At 32.9% G+C, this 18,394-nt stretch overlaps 1 protein-coding gene across 1 annotated transcript in view; it reads left to right on the forward strand.

Moving 5' to 3' along the window:
- Me1 (malic enzyme 1) overlaps positions 1-18,394 on the forward strand; it is a 150,861-nt gene that overhangs the window by 51,367 nt on the left and 81,100 nt on the right. The window contains exons 4-5 of the mRNA XM_076858461.2: positions 3,529-3,604; positions 8,454-8,615. Coding sequence (XP_076714576.1) covers positions 3,529-3,604; positions 8,454-8,615 — 238 coding nt within the window. The remainder of the gene's footprint in view (positions 1-3,528; positions 3,605-8,453; positions 8,616-18,394) is intronic.

Here is an 18,394-nt window from a genome sequence, read left to right on the forward strand (position 1 = left end):
CCCAGGCAAATTTAGTATCACAGAGACTGCAAAGTGTTTTAAGAAGGGGCAAAGTCAACAATGCAGAAGTCAGGGAAGATGAAAGTTGAGAGCGACCTTTATCTGTATTCAGGGGTCAATCATCAATGTCTTTGGTAAGAGTTGAGGGAGTGGTGTGGGGAGAAAAGCTTTAGATTGAAGAAGGATGGGAGATATAAAAACAGATAAATAGGAATATGCAAATAATTTTAGGAGCTTTGCTATGAAGGAGAGAATAAGGGACAAAATTTAATCTTTTGAAGATTTGGATAATGTTAGGACAGATTTTTATGTCAATAAACTTGATCCAATAGAGAAAGCAGTGGTGCAGCTTAGGCATAGGATAATTGCAGGAACGAAGCCTTTGAAAAGCTGAGATGGGAAGGATCTGGAGCACAAGAGAAGTACCTTAAAAATGTTAGGGAGATTATAACCAGAGGGAAGGGTGAGGATGTAAAAAAGAATGCATATGCATTTATAGAATTTATGTTAGAAAGATGAGGTAGTTTTCATCCTATTGCATCTATTTCTATTTGAAATTTAAGATTAGGTTGTCAACTAAAAGTGAGGGGTGTGGATGTAGGAGATGTGAGCAGAAAGGAGAGGTATAAGCTGGTCCTCTTGGAGAGCAGTCAATAGAATTTGCTAAGAAATAATAGTTAAATACTTGGGAAAAGTGCCAACCTGAGAATCAATAGAAAGTCAATCTTATAAACATTTTTTTAAATTTTTTCCTAACAACGTTTTGGTCAAATAGTAACAGTAGACATCACTATTACTTAGGTTGTGGTTTTGAATAAACACTTCTCTGCTTAGAGAACCCTGGGCTTCTTAGAGGAATAACTTATTTTTGGCCTGGGGCAGAACATTTTCAAAATTAATTTAGAACATCTTATTATAATAGAAAGCAAGGAAGCTATTAAAAATTACAATAGACATATCAAAAGGATTCAAGACAACATGATTCTTCTACTTGAGAATGATGGGACAATTTGAGTATCAATAAAGAAAATATATATGATGAATTAAAACACATCAAATATATTTAAACCTTGATTTTATGCTGGTCCCCAAAAAAGCAGAACCAAAAAATCACAGGGGCTGGGGTTGTAGCTCATTGGTAGAGTGCTTGTCTTGCATGTGCAGGCCCTGGGTTCTATCCTCAGCACCACATAAAAATAAATAAATAAAATAAAGGTATTGTGTCCAACTACAACTAAAACATAAATATTTTAAAAGCCCACAGACACACATGTGTATGTCAGCACACAATTATATACCCATATAATACTTCCACCAATAATAACTAAGTGGAAATCCTTGAAGAATTCTAGTAAACTACCTCTATCAATTAAAAACTGATAAGGAGAGATTCAAGCATTTACTTTTTCCTATATCAACTATACCCTTGGGGAACCAAATATGGTATAATTTCTCTTTAAAGAAATTTCCAGTATATAAATAATGAATGATAGAATTGGAATCTCATCCTTTTGTAAACACTAATGAATTAGTGAATTTAAACATTAAGCATAATGACTGCTAACGTCACAAAAAGGACTTCCAATTACCGTCTCTTCAGGTAAGATGAATCCATTAAGTGTCTTGCACAAAAAATTGAACATGAACCATATTGTCTCTGGATCCAATTAAAAATTTTTCAAGAAATGCTGAAAAAGAGTAACATGCTATTCTATATCATAGGAATGTTATCAGCAAAATTTAGATTATTGCCAACTCTATTGGACAAATTAAAACAACAATGCATAGGGATATTGTATGATTTGAGTGATAAAACTATTGACTATCAAGGAAATTATCACAAAGGTTAAGAAAGTGGTCACTCTCAGAAGGGAAGAGTTTTTGATTGGGAGAAAAACAGATGGTTTCTGGGTAGCTGGCAAGATTGCCCTTGATTAAACTGGCATTATGTAAAAAGGTGTTTATCTTATAACAATTCATTAAACTATACATTTGTTGTTCTGTTTTGAGTTATAAAAATACTAAAGCAAAACTTTTAAAAATTTACTTTTTATTGCTGCATTATAGTTTCATATAATAATGGAATTCATTGTGCTATACATGTACCACTCTCAATTTGATCTGTTTCTTTCCCTCATACTCTTACTTTATCTCCTCTCCTCTCTTCCTCGTTACTTCCCCAAACCCTTCTTTTAGTCTGTTGGTCTCTGTTTTATATTCTGAGGTCCATTTTCTTTCCCTTTTATCTCTCTAGCTTCCTTGTATGAGAGAAAACATATGACCCATGACTTTCTGAGTCTGGTTAATCTCACTTAGCATAATATTCTTTAGTTCCATCCATTTTCCTGCAAATGACATAATTTTATTCTTCTTATGGCTGAATAAAGTTCCATTGTGTATATTATGCATCTCACATTTTGTTTATATAGTCATCTGTTGATGGACACTTAGGTTGGTTCTGTAATTTGGCTATTGTGAATTATGCTGCTATAAATATGGGAATGCAAATATAGCCATAGTATGTAAAGTGAAACTTTTAAATGAGGATAATATATTTGCATTTTTAAAAGATTTCTGTGCTTTAATTTGTGAAGTTACTTGTAAAGCTTTCATAGGACATGAAGAGGGCAGGTAGTTTAAAGACTACAGGTGAGAGTTTAAATAGCATGAATTGCAAATACCATCTCAAGCCACAAATGAAAGAATCAAGTGGGCTTTGCATGAAGGAACTGTTCGGCATTAGTAAGTCATTTTAGCCTATTTATTTATTTATAGTTGTAGATGGACACAACACCTTTATTTATTTATTTATTTATTTATTTAAATATGGTGCTGAGGATGGAACCCAGTGCTAGGTAAGCACTCTACCACTGAGCACAACTCTAGCCCTTAGCCATACATGTTATCATCTGCATGTGTGAAAATGTAATAAATGGAATATATGCTGGAAATACCTATTTAGGGGTGCTTCATGTTATTTTTTAAAATGCTTTTGTATATATTATTCAATAAAAGACTAAAAGAATCTATTGGTGGTATAGATAATGCTCCTTAAATTCTCTGTGTGAAAGTAGTGAATTATTTAATGAAAATATTTAAAATATGCTATATATTTAAAAATGTTTGTTAGATATTTTAAAATAATTATCTGAATGCTGTGCTGCATGCCTGTAATCCCAGCAATTTGGGAGGCTAAGGAGGGAGGACCACAAGTTTGAGGTCAGTCTCAGCAACTTAGTGAGACCCTGTCTCAAAATAAAAGAAAAAAAAGGAGATATAGTTTAGTAGTAATGCACCCCTGTGTTTGACCCCCCCCCCAAAGAATAAACTTACCTTAAAATGTAAATGTCAATATATTAAAGTGCCTTCTTTTTTACTTATAAGACTCCTAGCTCTTAGTTTTTAAAAGAAATAATTTTCACTAGTTTAATCACAATGGATATATATTAATAAACTTTAAAAATATTAATGTCCAGTATAGTTTGACAGGCCTAAGAAAATTAAAATTACCTTTCTTTTTCTTCTCAGAGGTCTCTTTATTAGTATCTATGATCGAGGGCATATTGCTTCAATTCTTAATGCTTGGCCAGAAGATGTCATCAAAGTAAGTTATCAAATTTTTCCATCGAGGCAATTTATTTGTTCTCTTTTCTGTCCCATGAAATAGTTAGATCATATAGATATTTCTCATGGTATTAGGTAGCATTCACTGAATTTTTCAGTGGGAATCACTTAATTTATAGCCCTTTGAATTTTGCATAATGGATTAATTTTATTCTGAATCTGTTTAGTACTGTTTCCTTATTCTTTGTGTCTCGTTTCTTAGTATTTCTTTGTTTATTATAAGTGATAATATATATGTTGAAGATACATCTGAATTTCCTTAAGCAAACTCTTATGTGCTGCATTTAACCATCCACTTAGAGGATCCAAGTTGCCAAAAGAAATCTATTAATTCAGATTAAGTAAGTAAGTAGTTCATCCGACTTCTTTCTTTGTGTGAGCTAATGACAATAAAAGTAATAGTAGTATCTGAAATTTGGTAGCTTTGTGTGTGTGAAACCTTGTAATGGATTACCTCTTACAATTATCATGATAATTAAGTGAGGAAAGGAAGGCACCTATAGGTTACTTGTTAATGCATGAGCAGTGCGTGATCTGGGGGGAATTGAGTACAAGTTGCAGATCTGTCCCCCCAGAGGCTCTGATATTAAACATAATCCTAAAACACTTTCCTTGTCTAAGGGAGATGAGGTATATTTGTTCTCCGTTTGGCTGCAGTTTTCCTTTCTGTGGGATGCCAAGCAATGTTATGTCTTTTAGGATTAAGATTAAATAAATCAATATTTTTTAGAGGAGAGCCTCTGTTTGCTCTGGCTTTTCAAGTGACTCCTTTAATGATTTTGTCCAAACATTTGTGGCTGGAATCATTTAATTTGGCTCTTTAAGGCTTTTGCTAGTCAACCTCATTAAGTATTTTTCACTATTTCTAATCTCCCCACTGTTTTCATTTTCCCCACCTAAATTGCTCCTTCAACTTTTCTTCTACCTTCCAGATTGACCTGTCCAGGATCCTGTTCTTCTCAGCTATTCTAAGAAATGTGTTAATTTTGTAAAGAAAAAATGTGTGATCATCTAAAAAGGCTATTTACATTTTAACTAGAAATTTAGAGGATTTTACAAATCAACAAGTCAATTAGGAATGAAGGTACACACCTATAATCCCAGCAACTCTGCTTACCAGGAACAAAATAAAACCCCCCACAGGTTTTCTAGAGAGCAAGAAAAGAGGAAGGGTTCTATATTTAGTGAGCTAGGTGGGAAACAGGCTCTGGGAAGGAAAAGAAAGGATAAAGGCAGGAAGAGTGCCTCCATATTTCATGCTAATAGTTTCTAAGGAGGTATTTCCCAGATAGTACTTTATATTTTGGGGTGGAGATGTGATTTCTGAAACATAGATTTCATTGATAGAATTGTGGTTGTCTTATTGAGATGAATCCTGATTATGTGACTTGATTACTTTATAAAAAATATCTAACTGCTTTATTTTTCTTAAGAGGAGACAAAGTTGGTAAAAACAAGAGCAAGAGAATGCTAATTTAATGATAAACTGCCTATATGACAAACACATTTTATCTCAGAATTTTTTCACTACTCAAATACACTTTTTAATATTGAAATATTTATAAATTGATGATATTAATATGTTTCCTATAAAAGGCATAAACTAAGATAAAATAGTAAATGCCTCTAAACCTATTTTAAAAACTTTTCAAACTACTATTTATATGTAATTTATGTCTTGTATTTTATATAGTTAAATAATAGTGCTAGATGAGAGAACAGGTTAGAGAATAAACGTTATGAAAAATGGAAAATAATGATTCTTTTGACTTTAAGACATACATATCTTTTTAAAAAAATGTGTTTAGTTTGAGAAGGACACAATATCTTTATTTTATTTATTTATTTTTTTTATGTCATGCTGAGAATCAAACCAGTGCTCAAATATGCTAGGCAAGAGCTCTACCATTGAGCCACACACCCAGATCAAGACATACATTTAACTTAACATAGATGTACTATCAAAAATGAATGAATGTCAAAATATACCCTATCTGTCCTGTATATCTAACAAGAACAAATAAAAAAAATGAAGAAAAACAAAAAAATCCTTAAAAAACAAACAAAAGGTTTTTCTTAAAATACATTTTTCAAAAAATTTGAAGCTGCAAAAAATGATAAGATGCAACACTCTGAGTTTAAGTGTGTTTAATAAAACCTGTAATGTAATATTTAAATTATTCAGGCCATAATTAATTTATATTACAGTGGTACTCTTCTTATAAAGCATAAAAATATGTATAAGTATAGACAGGCTAACTGGAATTTTCTTGTATAAGGAACACATTCACAAAAGTATTATCAATGATATATAAAAGTACCTCTGTGATAATAATAAATAAAACAATATCTATTAAATATACATATGAAGTATATGGAGATTGCAAAGTTGAGTTTAAAAAGCAAAGTTATAGTTCTCTAATATTTGTTTTATATTTTTAAAAATATTTTAATTGCAGATGAACACAATACCTTTTTATTTTATTTATTTATTTGTAGGCATGCCTATTTATTTATTTATTTTTATGTGGTGCTGAGGATTGAACCCAATGTCTCATACATATGAGGTAGGCACTCTAGCACTGAGCTACAACTTTAGCCCTATTGTTTTATCTTTTTTACCGTAAGTCAGAGTTGAGTTAATCTAGTGATACCAGATTCTCTTCTCCAAAAAAACATAACCAATATTTTTCCATAACTCATTGCAGTTAGGGAAAAATTTTTCAAAGGTGAACTATGTACAGTATGTAAAAATAATTCTTACTTGTCAAATATAATTACTTTTAAAGTAATTTATAAAAAGTGGCATAATATAAGTAAATAGGATATTAAATAGACCTCAAGAGTGTATTTAAAAATATATTCTGCAACATAATAGGGTGGAAAAGCACTGTACTAAGAGTGAAAATACCCAGGTTCTAGTCCTTTGATGCTAATTAGGTAACTCATTTTGAGCAAATTATTTCAGTTCTGGGATCTTCAGTTTCCTAATCTGTAAAATTAGAGGAGTAGAAAGAATGTACTCTAGATTCCTCCTTACTTCTAAAATGCTGACTATATACATTAGTTCTGATTGTAGTAATAATAGCTATATATATATATAGATATATGTGTATACACGCATATGTATTTAGAATTTGTAGTGTATCAGGTACTGTGGTAAATTTTATGTATCATGATTTAATTTTATGGAATTATAGATTTATTTAATCGACATACTTATTGCTTTTTTATTGTTTGCTACGTGCTGTGCTAGGTGCTAGTGTACAGTGATGAGCAAAAGAGTTGGTTCCTAATTTTATACAGCTATTCTGCAAAGTACATTTATGATTCCCATTTTACAAAGAAACAAGTTTAAATCACTGCTTTATCCAAGACAAATAATTGATATTTTCAAGGTTTCCATGGATAATATGAGTGTAGCATTTTGTAAAATTGTTTTTCATAGGATTAGTCTCTGCTTAAGCTGGGAGTGGTGGGCCACACCTGTAATTCCAGTTACTCAGAAGCCTGAGACAAGAAAATCACAAGTTTGAGACCAGCCTCAGAAACTTAGTGAAACCCTATCTCAAAATAAAACTAAAAAAGGAGCTGGGGATATAGTTCAGTAGTAGAACACCCTGGGTTTTCTGGTTCAGGGAAAGAAAAAAAAAATTCAGTTTTGCTTAAATTCAATTAATGGCCACAAATCACAGAATAAACATGTTAGGTACATTAATTTTTATGATGATATTAAATTATATAGAACAAATTCTTCACATAATTAAACTGTATGCTTCATAAACACTCAAGGTAATTAGAAATAAGCCAAACAAAATTGACCAAGTCTAATGGAAGATGATCAGGTTATAGCTGTAGCAGACAATATTGGCCATGTTTCAAAGATAGTGGAACTATATCAAGGAGGGGCTGTGGCTGTGGCTCAGTGGTAGAGCGTTTGCCTAGCATGTACTAGGTACTGGGTTTGATCCTTGGCACCACATAAAAATGAATAAATAAAATAAAGGCATTTTTAAAAATTAAGACAAAAACAAAAACAAACAAACAAAGAGGTTATAGGAATTAAAGAGGATGGGTCAAAATTATGAGAAAACAGAAGAATGGTGCCAGGACATATAAATTAACATCAGAGCATTTCAGAGAGAGTCATAACTTCTTCAGTTTATCTAGCAATCATGTAATACTTAACTTTGAGCACTGTACTGTAATTGTACTCAAAATGAATATGACTAGTTTCAAAGCCAACCTAAATTTCACTTTGATTCCCGATCTGAGCTCTTATTTCCCTGTACTTTTTCCACTTGCCCCTCTTAATTGAAGACTAAATTGTTTGGAATCTTTGAATCTTTATGTGTATACCTTCTCTTCGTTCTTCAGTAACCTAATTAAGTATGCATATATAAAATATTTAAATGTGTTTAAATTAAATTTATTTTCCCCTTTCTTGCACAATAGCCATTACAAAATTTTTCCAGATATATTCAATTTATGTTTTCTTTTCTTTTCTTTATTTTTTTGGCACCAGTGATTGAATACAGGGGTGCTTAATCGCTGAGTCATATCCCCAGCCCTTTTTATTTTTTATTTTGAGACAGGGTTTTGCTAAGTTGCATAGGACCTTGCTAAATTGTTGAGGCTGACATCAAACTTGTGATCCTCCTGCCTTAGCCTCTCAAGTTGCTGTGATTACAGGCATGCGCCACCAAAGCTGGCCTCTGTTTGTTTTCTAACAGCTTAATTTTTAATATTAATTTAAGAAAGAGACCGAAAGTCGGGTCCCAGAATTTGGAAAACTCTCATAATAGATTTATTTTTCTTTTTTTCTCTAGGCTATTGTGGTGACTGACGGAGAGCGTATTCTTGGCCTGGGAGATCTTGGCTGTAATGGAATGGGCATCCCTGTGGGTAAACTGGCACTATATACAGCTTGTGGAGGAGTGGATCCTCAACAGTGTCTGCCTATCATTCTGGATGTGGGTACAGAAAATGAGGTAAATATTTTAGGTTTATAAGACAGCTATGTACCTTAAAAAATGGCACCAATTCTTGCATTTTGAGTTTATTCTATGAGTTATTTTATGAAATTTATTGGGTTTTTTTTTTTTTTGGTTCTCCTTCTCTGCTCAAATCTTGCCCTCAACCTTTATGAGAAAATTATTCTCTGTGTTCTCCTTTCTCCATTTACAATGTGTTTACTCTTTTATCAGCTCCTTTGGTGTTTTATGATGCTTTGAAAAGTACATACTGTGTGTGTGTGTGTGTTTCTTTAAAATATTATAGTTTGTTTTTTAAATTATTGTTTTAACATTATGCAGAAAATATCCATAGGACCTACTAAATATGATCAGTGCAAAATCTTATTCTAAAGTCTGTATTGAACCTGAGGTAGAGGATTTTTGTTTGTTTGTATTAGATATACATGACAATAGAGTGTATTAGACATATATACATGGAGTACAAAGCATTCCAATTATGATCCCATTCTTGTGGTTGCACATAATATGGAGTTAACAGTGGTTCTGTATTCATGTATGAGGAAAGGAGATTTATACCTGACTTTCATTGTACTGTCTTTGCTATTCCCATTCCCCCTCCCTTCCCTTCATTCCCTTTTGTCTAATCTAATTAACTTCTATTCTTCCCCTCCCTACCCTCCTTTGTTACAGGTTAAGATCCACATATCAGAGAGTATATTCAGCCTTTAGTTTTTTGGGACTGGAATATTTCACTTAGCATTATATTTTCTAGTTCTATCCATTCACTGGCAAATGCTATAATTTCATTTTACTTTATGGCTGAGTAAAATGTGTGTATGTGTGTGTGTATACATGTGTATATATATATATATATATATATATATATATATATATATATATCACATTTTAAAATTCTAATTTGTTATATATATATCACATTTAAAATTTTAATTTATTATATATGACAGCAGAATGCATTACAATTCATATTACACTTATAGAGCAAAATTTTTCATATTTATGGTTGTATACAAAGTATAATCCATCTCACTCCACCATCTTTTCTACCCCTCTGCCCCTCCCTTCCCCTCCCACCCCTTTGCCCTGTCTAGAGTTCATCTAATCCTCCCATGTTCTCCCTCCCAATTCCACTATGAATCAGCCTCCTTATATCAGAGAAAATATTCAGCATTTGGTTTTTTGGGATTGGCTAACTACACTTAGCATTAGATTCTCCAACTCTATCCATTTACCTGCAAATGCCATGATTTTATTCTCTTTTAATGGTGAATAATATTCTATTGTGTACATATACCACATTCTATTTATCCATTCATCTACCGAAGGGCATCTAGGTTGGTTCCACAGTTTAGCTATTGTGAATTGTGCTGCTATAAACATTGATGTGACTGTGTCTCTGTAGTATGCTGGTTTTAAGTCCTTTGGGTATAGACTGAGGAGTGGGATAGCTGGGTCACAAGGTGGTTCCATTTCCAGTTTTCTAAGGAATCTCCATACTGCTTTCCATATTGGCTGCACCAATTTGCAGTTTCACCAGCAATGTATGAGTGAACCTTTTACCCTACATCTTTGCCAACATTTATTGTTACTTGTATTCTTAATAATTGCTATTCTAACTCGAGTGAGATGGATTTTCAGTGTGGTTTTAATTTGCATTTCTCTAATTGCTAGAGATGTTGAATATTTTTTCATATATTTGTTGACCGTTCATATTTTTTCTTCTGTGAAGTGCCTGTATAGTTCTTTTGCCCATTATTAACTGGTGGATTTTTTTGTGTGTGTGTGTTAACTTTTTTGAGTTATTTGTGTATCCTGGAGATTAATGCTCTATCTTAGGTGGAGGTGGCAAAGATTTTCTCCAATTTTATTGGTTCTCTGTTCATGCTCTTGATTGTTTTCTTTGCTCTGAAGAAGCTTTTTACCATTCTGTTTATTGATTCTTGATTTTACTTTTTGCACTTTAGGAGTCTTATTGAGGAAGTTGGTTCCTGAGCTGACATGTAGAATTGGACTTACTTTTTCTTCTAGTAGAAACAGGGTCTCTGGTCTAATGTTTAGGTCCTTGATCCACTTAGAGTTGAGTTTTGTGTAGGGTGAAATGAGTTCAATTTTAATCTTCTACATGTGGATTTCCAGTTTTCCCTGTACCATTTGTTGAAGAAGCTATCATTTCTCCAGTGAATGCTTATGGCACCTTTGTTTAGTATGATATAACTGTATTTATGTGGGTTTGTCTCTGTGCCTTCTATCCTGTTCTTTGGTATTCATGTCTGTTTTTTTGTGCCAATACCATGCCATTTGTGTTACTATATCTCTGTAATATAATTTAAGGCCTGGGATTGTGATGCGTACTGCATCACTTTTCTTGCTAAGGTTTGTGGTCTTTAAGTCACATGTGATAGAAGATAGAAAAATACTTGAATGAACCGAGTTGCCAACTTGTAGCTTTCTCATTCATACTGAAATTTTATTCTTTTCATTTATCCTTTTAGTTAGAATGTTCCTGCACTGATTTTTAATCTCATCACTTTGTAAATCTTTACCTAGTGTTACACTTCATAATAAAAATATAAAAGGGTGGATAATACCACTTAGTTTCTTATTCAGAATAACCTAACAATACTAGATGTTTGAATTAAAACTAGATGCTTTTAAAATGCAAATTACAAGCAGTTTCCTCTCTTATCATAAATTTTGTGTCTAGTAACAATGAGAATAGAAAAGGAATTAGTTCTCATTCTCTATAAAGTCATATTTGCCTTACTACCTTTAAATCTGCAACTTTTCATAGGAAATTTAAAGAAAAAAGACACAGAAATTGAGCCATAAAAGTGTTATGTTCTTCAAATCAGGCAGGGTAATGTACACCTATAGTCTCAGCTACTTGGAGGCTGAGGCTGGTGGATCACTTAAACCCAAGGAGATGGATGTCAGCCTGCAGAGCAAGATCCTGTTCCTAAAACAAAAACAAAAACACTTAATTCTTTTGAGTTGATTTACTAACCAGTAAATTCAGTAGGTGTTCATATTTTCATCTTGTTTTTTTTTGTCTCTTGTTTCACAGTCTACATTTTCTTTAATTTACTTATGAAACAATTGCTAAAATCTAAACAATTGTAAAATCTACTTCTGTTATATGATGTAAATTTTCTTCAATTGTCTCTCAAGAGAGCATATTTAATTCTTCCTGTCCTTCTCTTTTTTTTTTGCTGTTGCATAATCTTTTGATATAAATTGTGAGTATTATTTGTCTATTTTCCCTGAATAATTGAGCATCATCTAGGCTTGTTATTTGACCAAAAATAATATGATTAGGTGTTCCTTGTGTCCGCTCTATGATTGCCTGGACATTATTAGGTCTTAGAGGATTCCTTCATATTTACATGATCTAATAGTTAGAGCTGTTTTATAGTACCATACATGGAGTAGCCTAAACAACAGAATTTTATTTTCTCACAGTTCTGGAGACTGATAGTCTGAGACCAGGTTGTTGGCAGGCTTGGTTTCATCTAAGTTTTTTTCCTTGACTTGTAGAAGGCCCTCTTCCTCGGGTGTCTTTACATGGCCCGCCTTTTGTGTATGCCTATTTCCTAATTTCTTCCTCTTATAAGGACATCACTCATATTGGATTAAGTCCAACTTTAATAATCACATTTAAGTTAATTACCTTGTTAAAGACCTATCTCTAAGTCTGCAGTATATTCTGAGGTAGTAGGCATTAGAACTTTGATATATGAATTTTGAGAACGCAGTTCATCCTATAACACTCTCTCTTTAAGAAATCATGGCAGTATGAGTAGAAAAACATTTGTGTCTGCACAGTTATTTTTTTGTTTATTAACCCATTACCCTAGTTCACAGCTTTTTTGTTTCTGTTTTTATTTCGTCTGGCCTCTAGACTATGTGTACAGTGTGTCTAGATATAGAATCCGTATTAGGACTTGAACTTTCCCATTTGGAGGATTCCTCCTTTATTCCAGAAGGAACTCTTCATTTTTGATATGGACCAGCTGTTTGAGAGGAACTGAGTGAAATAAAAGAAATGTTAGATATTTTCTGTCGTATTTTTCTACTATATATGTTCTACTCCCTTCAGAATGTGGCTTGTATTTGTTTTCTATTACTACTATAAAAGTTACTACAAACTTAATGACTTAAAACAATATAAATGTATTTCCTTTTCATTCTATAGGTCACAAGTCCAATACATGCCTGCAAAGGCTAAAATCCTACAAGGTATCATTAGAGCTACGTTGCGTTTCTTTGCCTTTTTCTGGCTTCTAGACTGCCTTTCTTCCTTGGTTCATGGCCCTTGTAATCCATTTTCAAAGCCAGCAGTGTAACAGCATCTCTCTGCTTCCATCTTAGATCACTTTTTCTGACTTCAACAAGGAAAGATTTTCTAATTTTTAGAACTCACCCCTATCATGTCTGTATGTGTCTTTTGGCAAATAAGGTAATGTCTTTACAGGTTCTTGGGATTCAGGTGTGCAGATCTTTTGGGGAGGAGTGGGATATCATCATCTCCTTCTCAACTCTCCCCTTCACTTCTAGCATTTATCCTTTTACATTATGAAGATTGCCTGCCACTTCAAGTGAGTAGTCCTGTATTATAATGAGTTATAGTAAAGCCAGGGCAGAGGAGACTATGCTTCAGATCACAGGCTTTTGATTTGAAATGTCTCATATTTGTTTTTACTCGCCCTTACCTCACCTTCTCTAAATTAGAAGGTGATAATGGATTTTATCAAGAATTTATTTTTCACGACACTGCACCAATGCCTTGAGAAAAGAATGGAGTCTTTAGCTTAACTTTTTCAACACTATTACTAGCCTTGAAGTTTAGGATATATTTTAGAAATATTCATTATATAGACCAAAACAGAAAAATTATTTATATGAGACAGAATCTATTACAAAGTAGAGTGGTTTGATTTCAACTGAATAAAAGTTTTAAATGAGTGGCTCTCAATATGTATATATATTCCATGGACCTTCCAGTTGAGAATTGCCAGGGGTGTATGTTAAGAGTGAAGAATCCTACATTCCACTGCAGATATACTGAATCACAATTGAATTTCAGATATTTTAATTTTTAGCACTTCTTAACAGTCATGCTGGCTCATATGTGTTCTGACATTTTAGAAATGTTGCTTTAGACACTTGACTGTGATGGTTGCTTTGCTTAATGTTATTGATGACATGAACTGGCAAAAGAGCGAAAAATATTTATTGTTTCTCTATGGAATCTGTTTTTTTTTTTTTTTTTACTTGAAACTGGCAACAAAGAAAATTATTTTCTGTATATTATAAATAAAATTTTTAAATGAATGCTTACATGGGAAATATGTTATAGCATGTAAAGCTGTATTATAACATATAGAGACCCTTTCAAGTGAACAAAAAAAATGTCAAATGCCCAATATTAATTTTTTAAGGACATGTGGACGCAGATAGTTTACAAATAAGGAAGAAATATGGTCAATAAATTTTAAAAACAGCTTAATAAGAAGTTCTGGTGTGCCATTGCACAATAGGGTTATAATATATAACATTAATGTGCTGTGTATTTCAAATAGCTAAAACAAAGGATTTGACTATTTTTACCATAAAGGAGTGATAAAAATTTGAGGAAATACATATGCTTAACTTGACATATATGCATATATTGAAAGACCACATGGTATCCCATTAATATGTGCCATTTTAATGTTTTGATATATGAGTTAAAAATAAATTAACAAGTGACTAGGCGTGGTGGTGCACACATGTAATCCCAGTAGTTTGGGAGGCTGAGGCAATGCAGGTTCAAAGCCAGACTCAGCAAAAGCAACTCAGCCCTAAGCAACTTGGTGAGACACTGTCTCTAAATAAAATACAAAAAAGGATTGGAGATATGTCTCAGTGGTTGAGTGACTCGGGATTTCAATCCCTGGTACCAAAAGAACAAAAACAAAAACAAACAAACAAATGGATTAGACAAAGGTGAATGCAGGGAAGGCAGGGGGATAGGGACAGGAAAGGCAGTAGAATGAATTGGACCTAACTTTCCTATGTTCACGTATTAATATACCACCAGTGAAACTCCACATCATGTACAACCACAAGAATGGGATCCTAATTAGTAAAAGTTATCCTCCATGTATGTTTAATATATCAAAATATACTCTACTGTCATATATATTTAAAAGACCAAATAAAAATCAATTAACATAATAAAAAGTTCAATAAAGAAAATCAATACTATTGGATAAATTTTTGTGCCTGCCTTCTGCATATATAAATATTTAAACATATGTATGTGAATTTATTATATTTTATTATGTTTGCATGTATATTTCACACACATATATATGGTAATATTTTACTGGAGATTACAACTAAATAGACATGTTTAGTATATACCACTCAAGGGAGTTAATTTGTTCATTCTTTTTAGGAGGATAGCATTCCAATATGAATGTTTTCTATTAGCATGAGAACTTTTTCTCCATGTATTCCTTTGTGAAAACAGGTCATCAAATAGCCTATGGTATTTTCCCAAATATGGACAAATACTATGATACATGCATAGACATGAAGAAGAGGACTCAGAAGAATATACATGAAATTATTAGTGGTGGGTAGGTGTGAATCAGTTGAGGTTATTGGTATTCTTTGGTTTTAATTTTATTTTTTAGTATTCTCAAATTTTCTGATAGGCATATGTTGCTTTTATATGTTAAAAAATAAAATAACATAAAATATTGAGAATTTTTTTTAATTTTCAGAAACTTTAGAAAATAGAAATTTGAGAGCCAAGAACAAGGTGAGAGTTGATGATAATTGCTATTATTGATTACTATTAACTTAAAATAAATGAATACTTCAGGCATATAAATGTAAGGGTCTGGAAGTAGGATGGTATTAACAAATCAGATGATTAGTATACTTACTAATACATGCCATCCTTATCTCCTTTTTGGAGCTCTTATATTTTCACATGCTTTGTTCTTTATTCTTTTTTTCCCCTAATAATTTTCTTTCTCTCATGCTTGTCTTTTAAGTCTTTTAAGCAACATGCATTTAGTGTGACACGTAGTGCTAAAGGATATCTAACCTTTTTAAAAGTGCTTGCTTAGCTTGAACAAAGATTGAATGAAAGATTAGTCAATTTCTGTCACGATTTCCTCAGTAAAGTATGGAGACTGAGTGTTTAAGGGGACGTGCCCCCCCTTTTTTAAACATATTTTTAGTTGTCAGTGGACCTTTATTTTATTTATATGTGGTACTCAGAATCGAACCCAGGGCCTCACACATGCTAGGCAAATGTTCTACCACTGAGCCACAACCCCAGCCCAGGGACTTGCCCTTTTTACTCTTCATCTTCTGGTTTGTTCTTATCTTCTTTAAGGAGAATATATTAATGTATTTTATAAATTAAAAACAAATAAAGAAATAATCATACTTTGGGAGAAAAGTGCTTATTTCTTACTAAATTTTTAATTTATTCTCCATCAAAGATTTGTTGAGCATTGACTCCTGGCCACAAGAAATTCTTAATATCATTTTTTTTCATGCCAGGCTAATTCATTATAAAAACTGAATGATCTTGTTAAAGTGTTTTTGGTATATATTAACTTTTTGTCAGCCAAGTCTCTAAGACTGCACTTATTTTTCAAGACTTATTGTAAATTCTTAATTATAGTTATAAGTAATTAAACAGTAATTTTTGACAGGGACATTGTTATGATTGAAATGATATTATAATTTTCTGATTTAATTCAAAAGCTCTATCTTATTCATAAATCTTTGAAATTGACTTTACATTGTAACCAGACTTCTTTATAGTATTCACTTTAATTATTAGCATGGGAAAGAATGGGAGAAAAGAGAAGGGGAACATGTGACATTTTTTTCTCAACTTTATTTTTTTTCTAATTCACATTTTATAAGTCTAAATACATTCCAGACATGGACAAAGTATTTTTTTTTATTTTGGCAGCCATCAATAGTAGCTAGCACATTGGCACTTCAACCTTAGCTGCTCAGAAGCTTGCCAGTACATTGTTTAAAGTTTTTATGCCTTAAAGAACAGCTGGGTTTTACAACAACACTTGGTTTCAGATTTTGTATTTCATATGAAATACATTTATGTGATTTAACATGTTAACTTCAAGCTAGCCAGAAAGCCTTCACTTATCATTATGCAGTATGTTTCAAGTAAGATGTATTGGCCAAACCATGACAATTTTAGAATGAAAGAGTGTTGTTAATAATTATACCAGGACAATAGGTGTGAGCTTAGCATTTCTAATGGCTTTAAATAAACTCTGATTCAGATAATTCATGTAGTTTCACTTTCTTAACAGTATCACCACCACACCTGCAAAAACATAATTTTCCAGTAACAAACCACCTTTCAGTAACTTAAAAATTACTATTTTATTAATGTATATGACCCTGTGGGTTAGTAGTTTTAAATGAGATATAGGAAAGCTGGGACATCCAAGACAGTTGTGCCTTTCTCCATACAGATTCTTATTCTTTATAAATAATTTATATTCCACATACAAAATACACTCACCACCATAGTAGGATTCTGAAAGTTTCATCACAATGGTAACAATAGGTCCAAAGTTTATCTAGATCTAAATCAGATCTAGATGTAAAAACTTCTTGGGTTTTGCTTCTTAGTGTGACTCTTGCCTTGTGTTCCCACACACCCAACTTACAGTGGTAAGTCAGGGACAGAATACAGCAATTAATGTACCCAGTCAAAACTGGAGGAAGAGGAATCATATAGCTCTAAGTGGACCATAGCTATTCTGAATTTTCACAGATACTTGTTATCAGACTACCTATATGGGAGGTAGGGAATATTCTTTCAGCTTAGTCCAGTTCTGTTTCCCCAGAATGTATCTATAGTTCATTGTTCTTAGGCTCTTGGTTATGCCCTCTAGGTTCTGGACTATCCTCTGAGTTATCCTTTCTTTTCCATAAGAAATGGTCTATTTAGCAACTGAATTAACCTTCTCAGCCTGCTTTCTGCTTGTGGAAAGTTGAGGACCCAGAGAAGTATTTTCATTTTAAAGTGTCTTTGTTCTGATTGATCCAAAGAAGTGCAGCACCCTCAAAACTTTTAAGACTTTCTATATATCCTATTATAGTCTACTCCATTAGATGAAGTCTCCATATACAGTTTTTTATTTATTTATTTTTTAAAAAGACCAAGGTAGAGCTGGGAATGGAGCTCAGTGGTAGAGCCCTCATCTAGCATGTGGTAGGTCCTGGCTATGATCCCCAGCACAACAACAAAACAGACCAAGGTGGTTTGTTAGGCTCCCTTTAAAATCATTCAGAGGTTTTCAAAGAGTAGGGTTTTGTGGTTTCCAGCATCCAGGTCTTACATGTATTTTGTTAAACATGTTTCTATGAATTGCATGTTTTGTAATGCTATTATAAATGGACTTGTCACAGGTGAAGTGGGAGATGAAGCTCTGAAACCAGTGAGGATTGGGTCGAATATTAAACACCTGAGAAACACTGAGGCAAGAACAGAAGTTTTATTTTAAGGATGGGGGTAGGGAGAGAAGCAGGGAGAGAGGAGGGAGGGAGAAAGGAAGGGAGGGAGGGAAAGACTCCTCCCAAGAGGAGGAGGTCCAGAGCTGGTGCCAGAGGGAGTGGAGGTCTTTTCCCTTTTATAGATTTCAGGTTTTCTTTCTTCTCATGCCCCCTTCTCCTCTTATCTTGCTCAGTGACCAAAAGGGCAGGAAAAGAGCTGTCCAGAGGGT

This window comes from Callospermophilus lateralis, chromosome 6, assembly GCF_048772815.1.
Source record: "Callospermophilus lateralis isolate mCalLat2 chromosome 6, mCalLat2.hap1, whole genome shotgun sequence".
NCBI lineage: Eukaryota > Metazoa > Chordata > Mammalia > Rodentia > Sciuridae > Callospermophilus > Callospermophilus lateralis.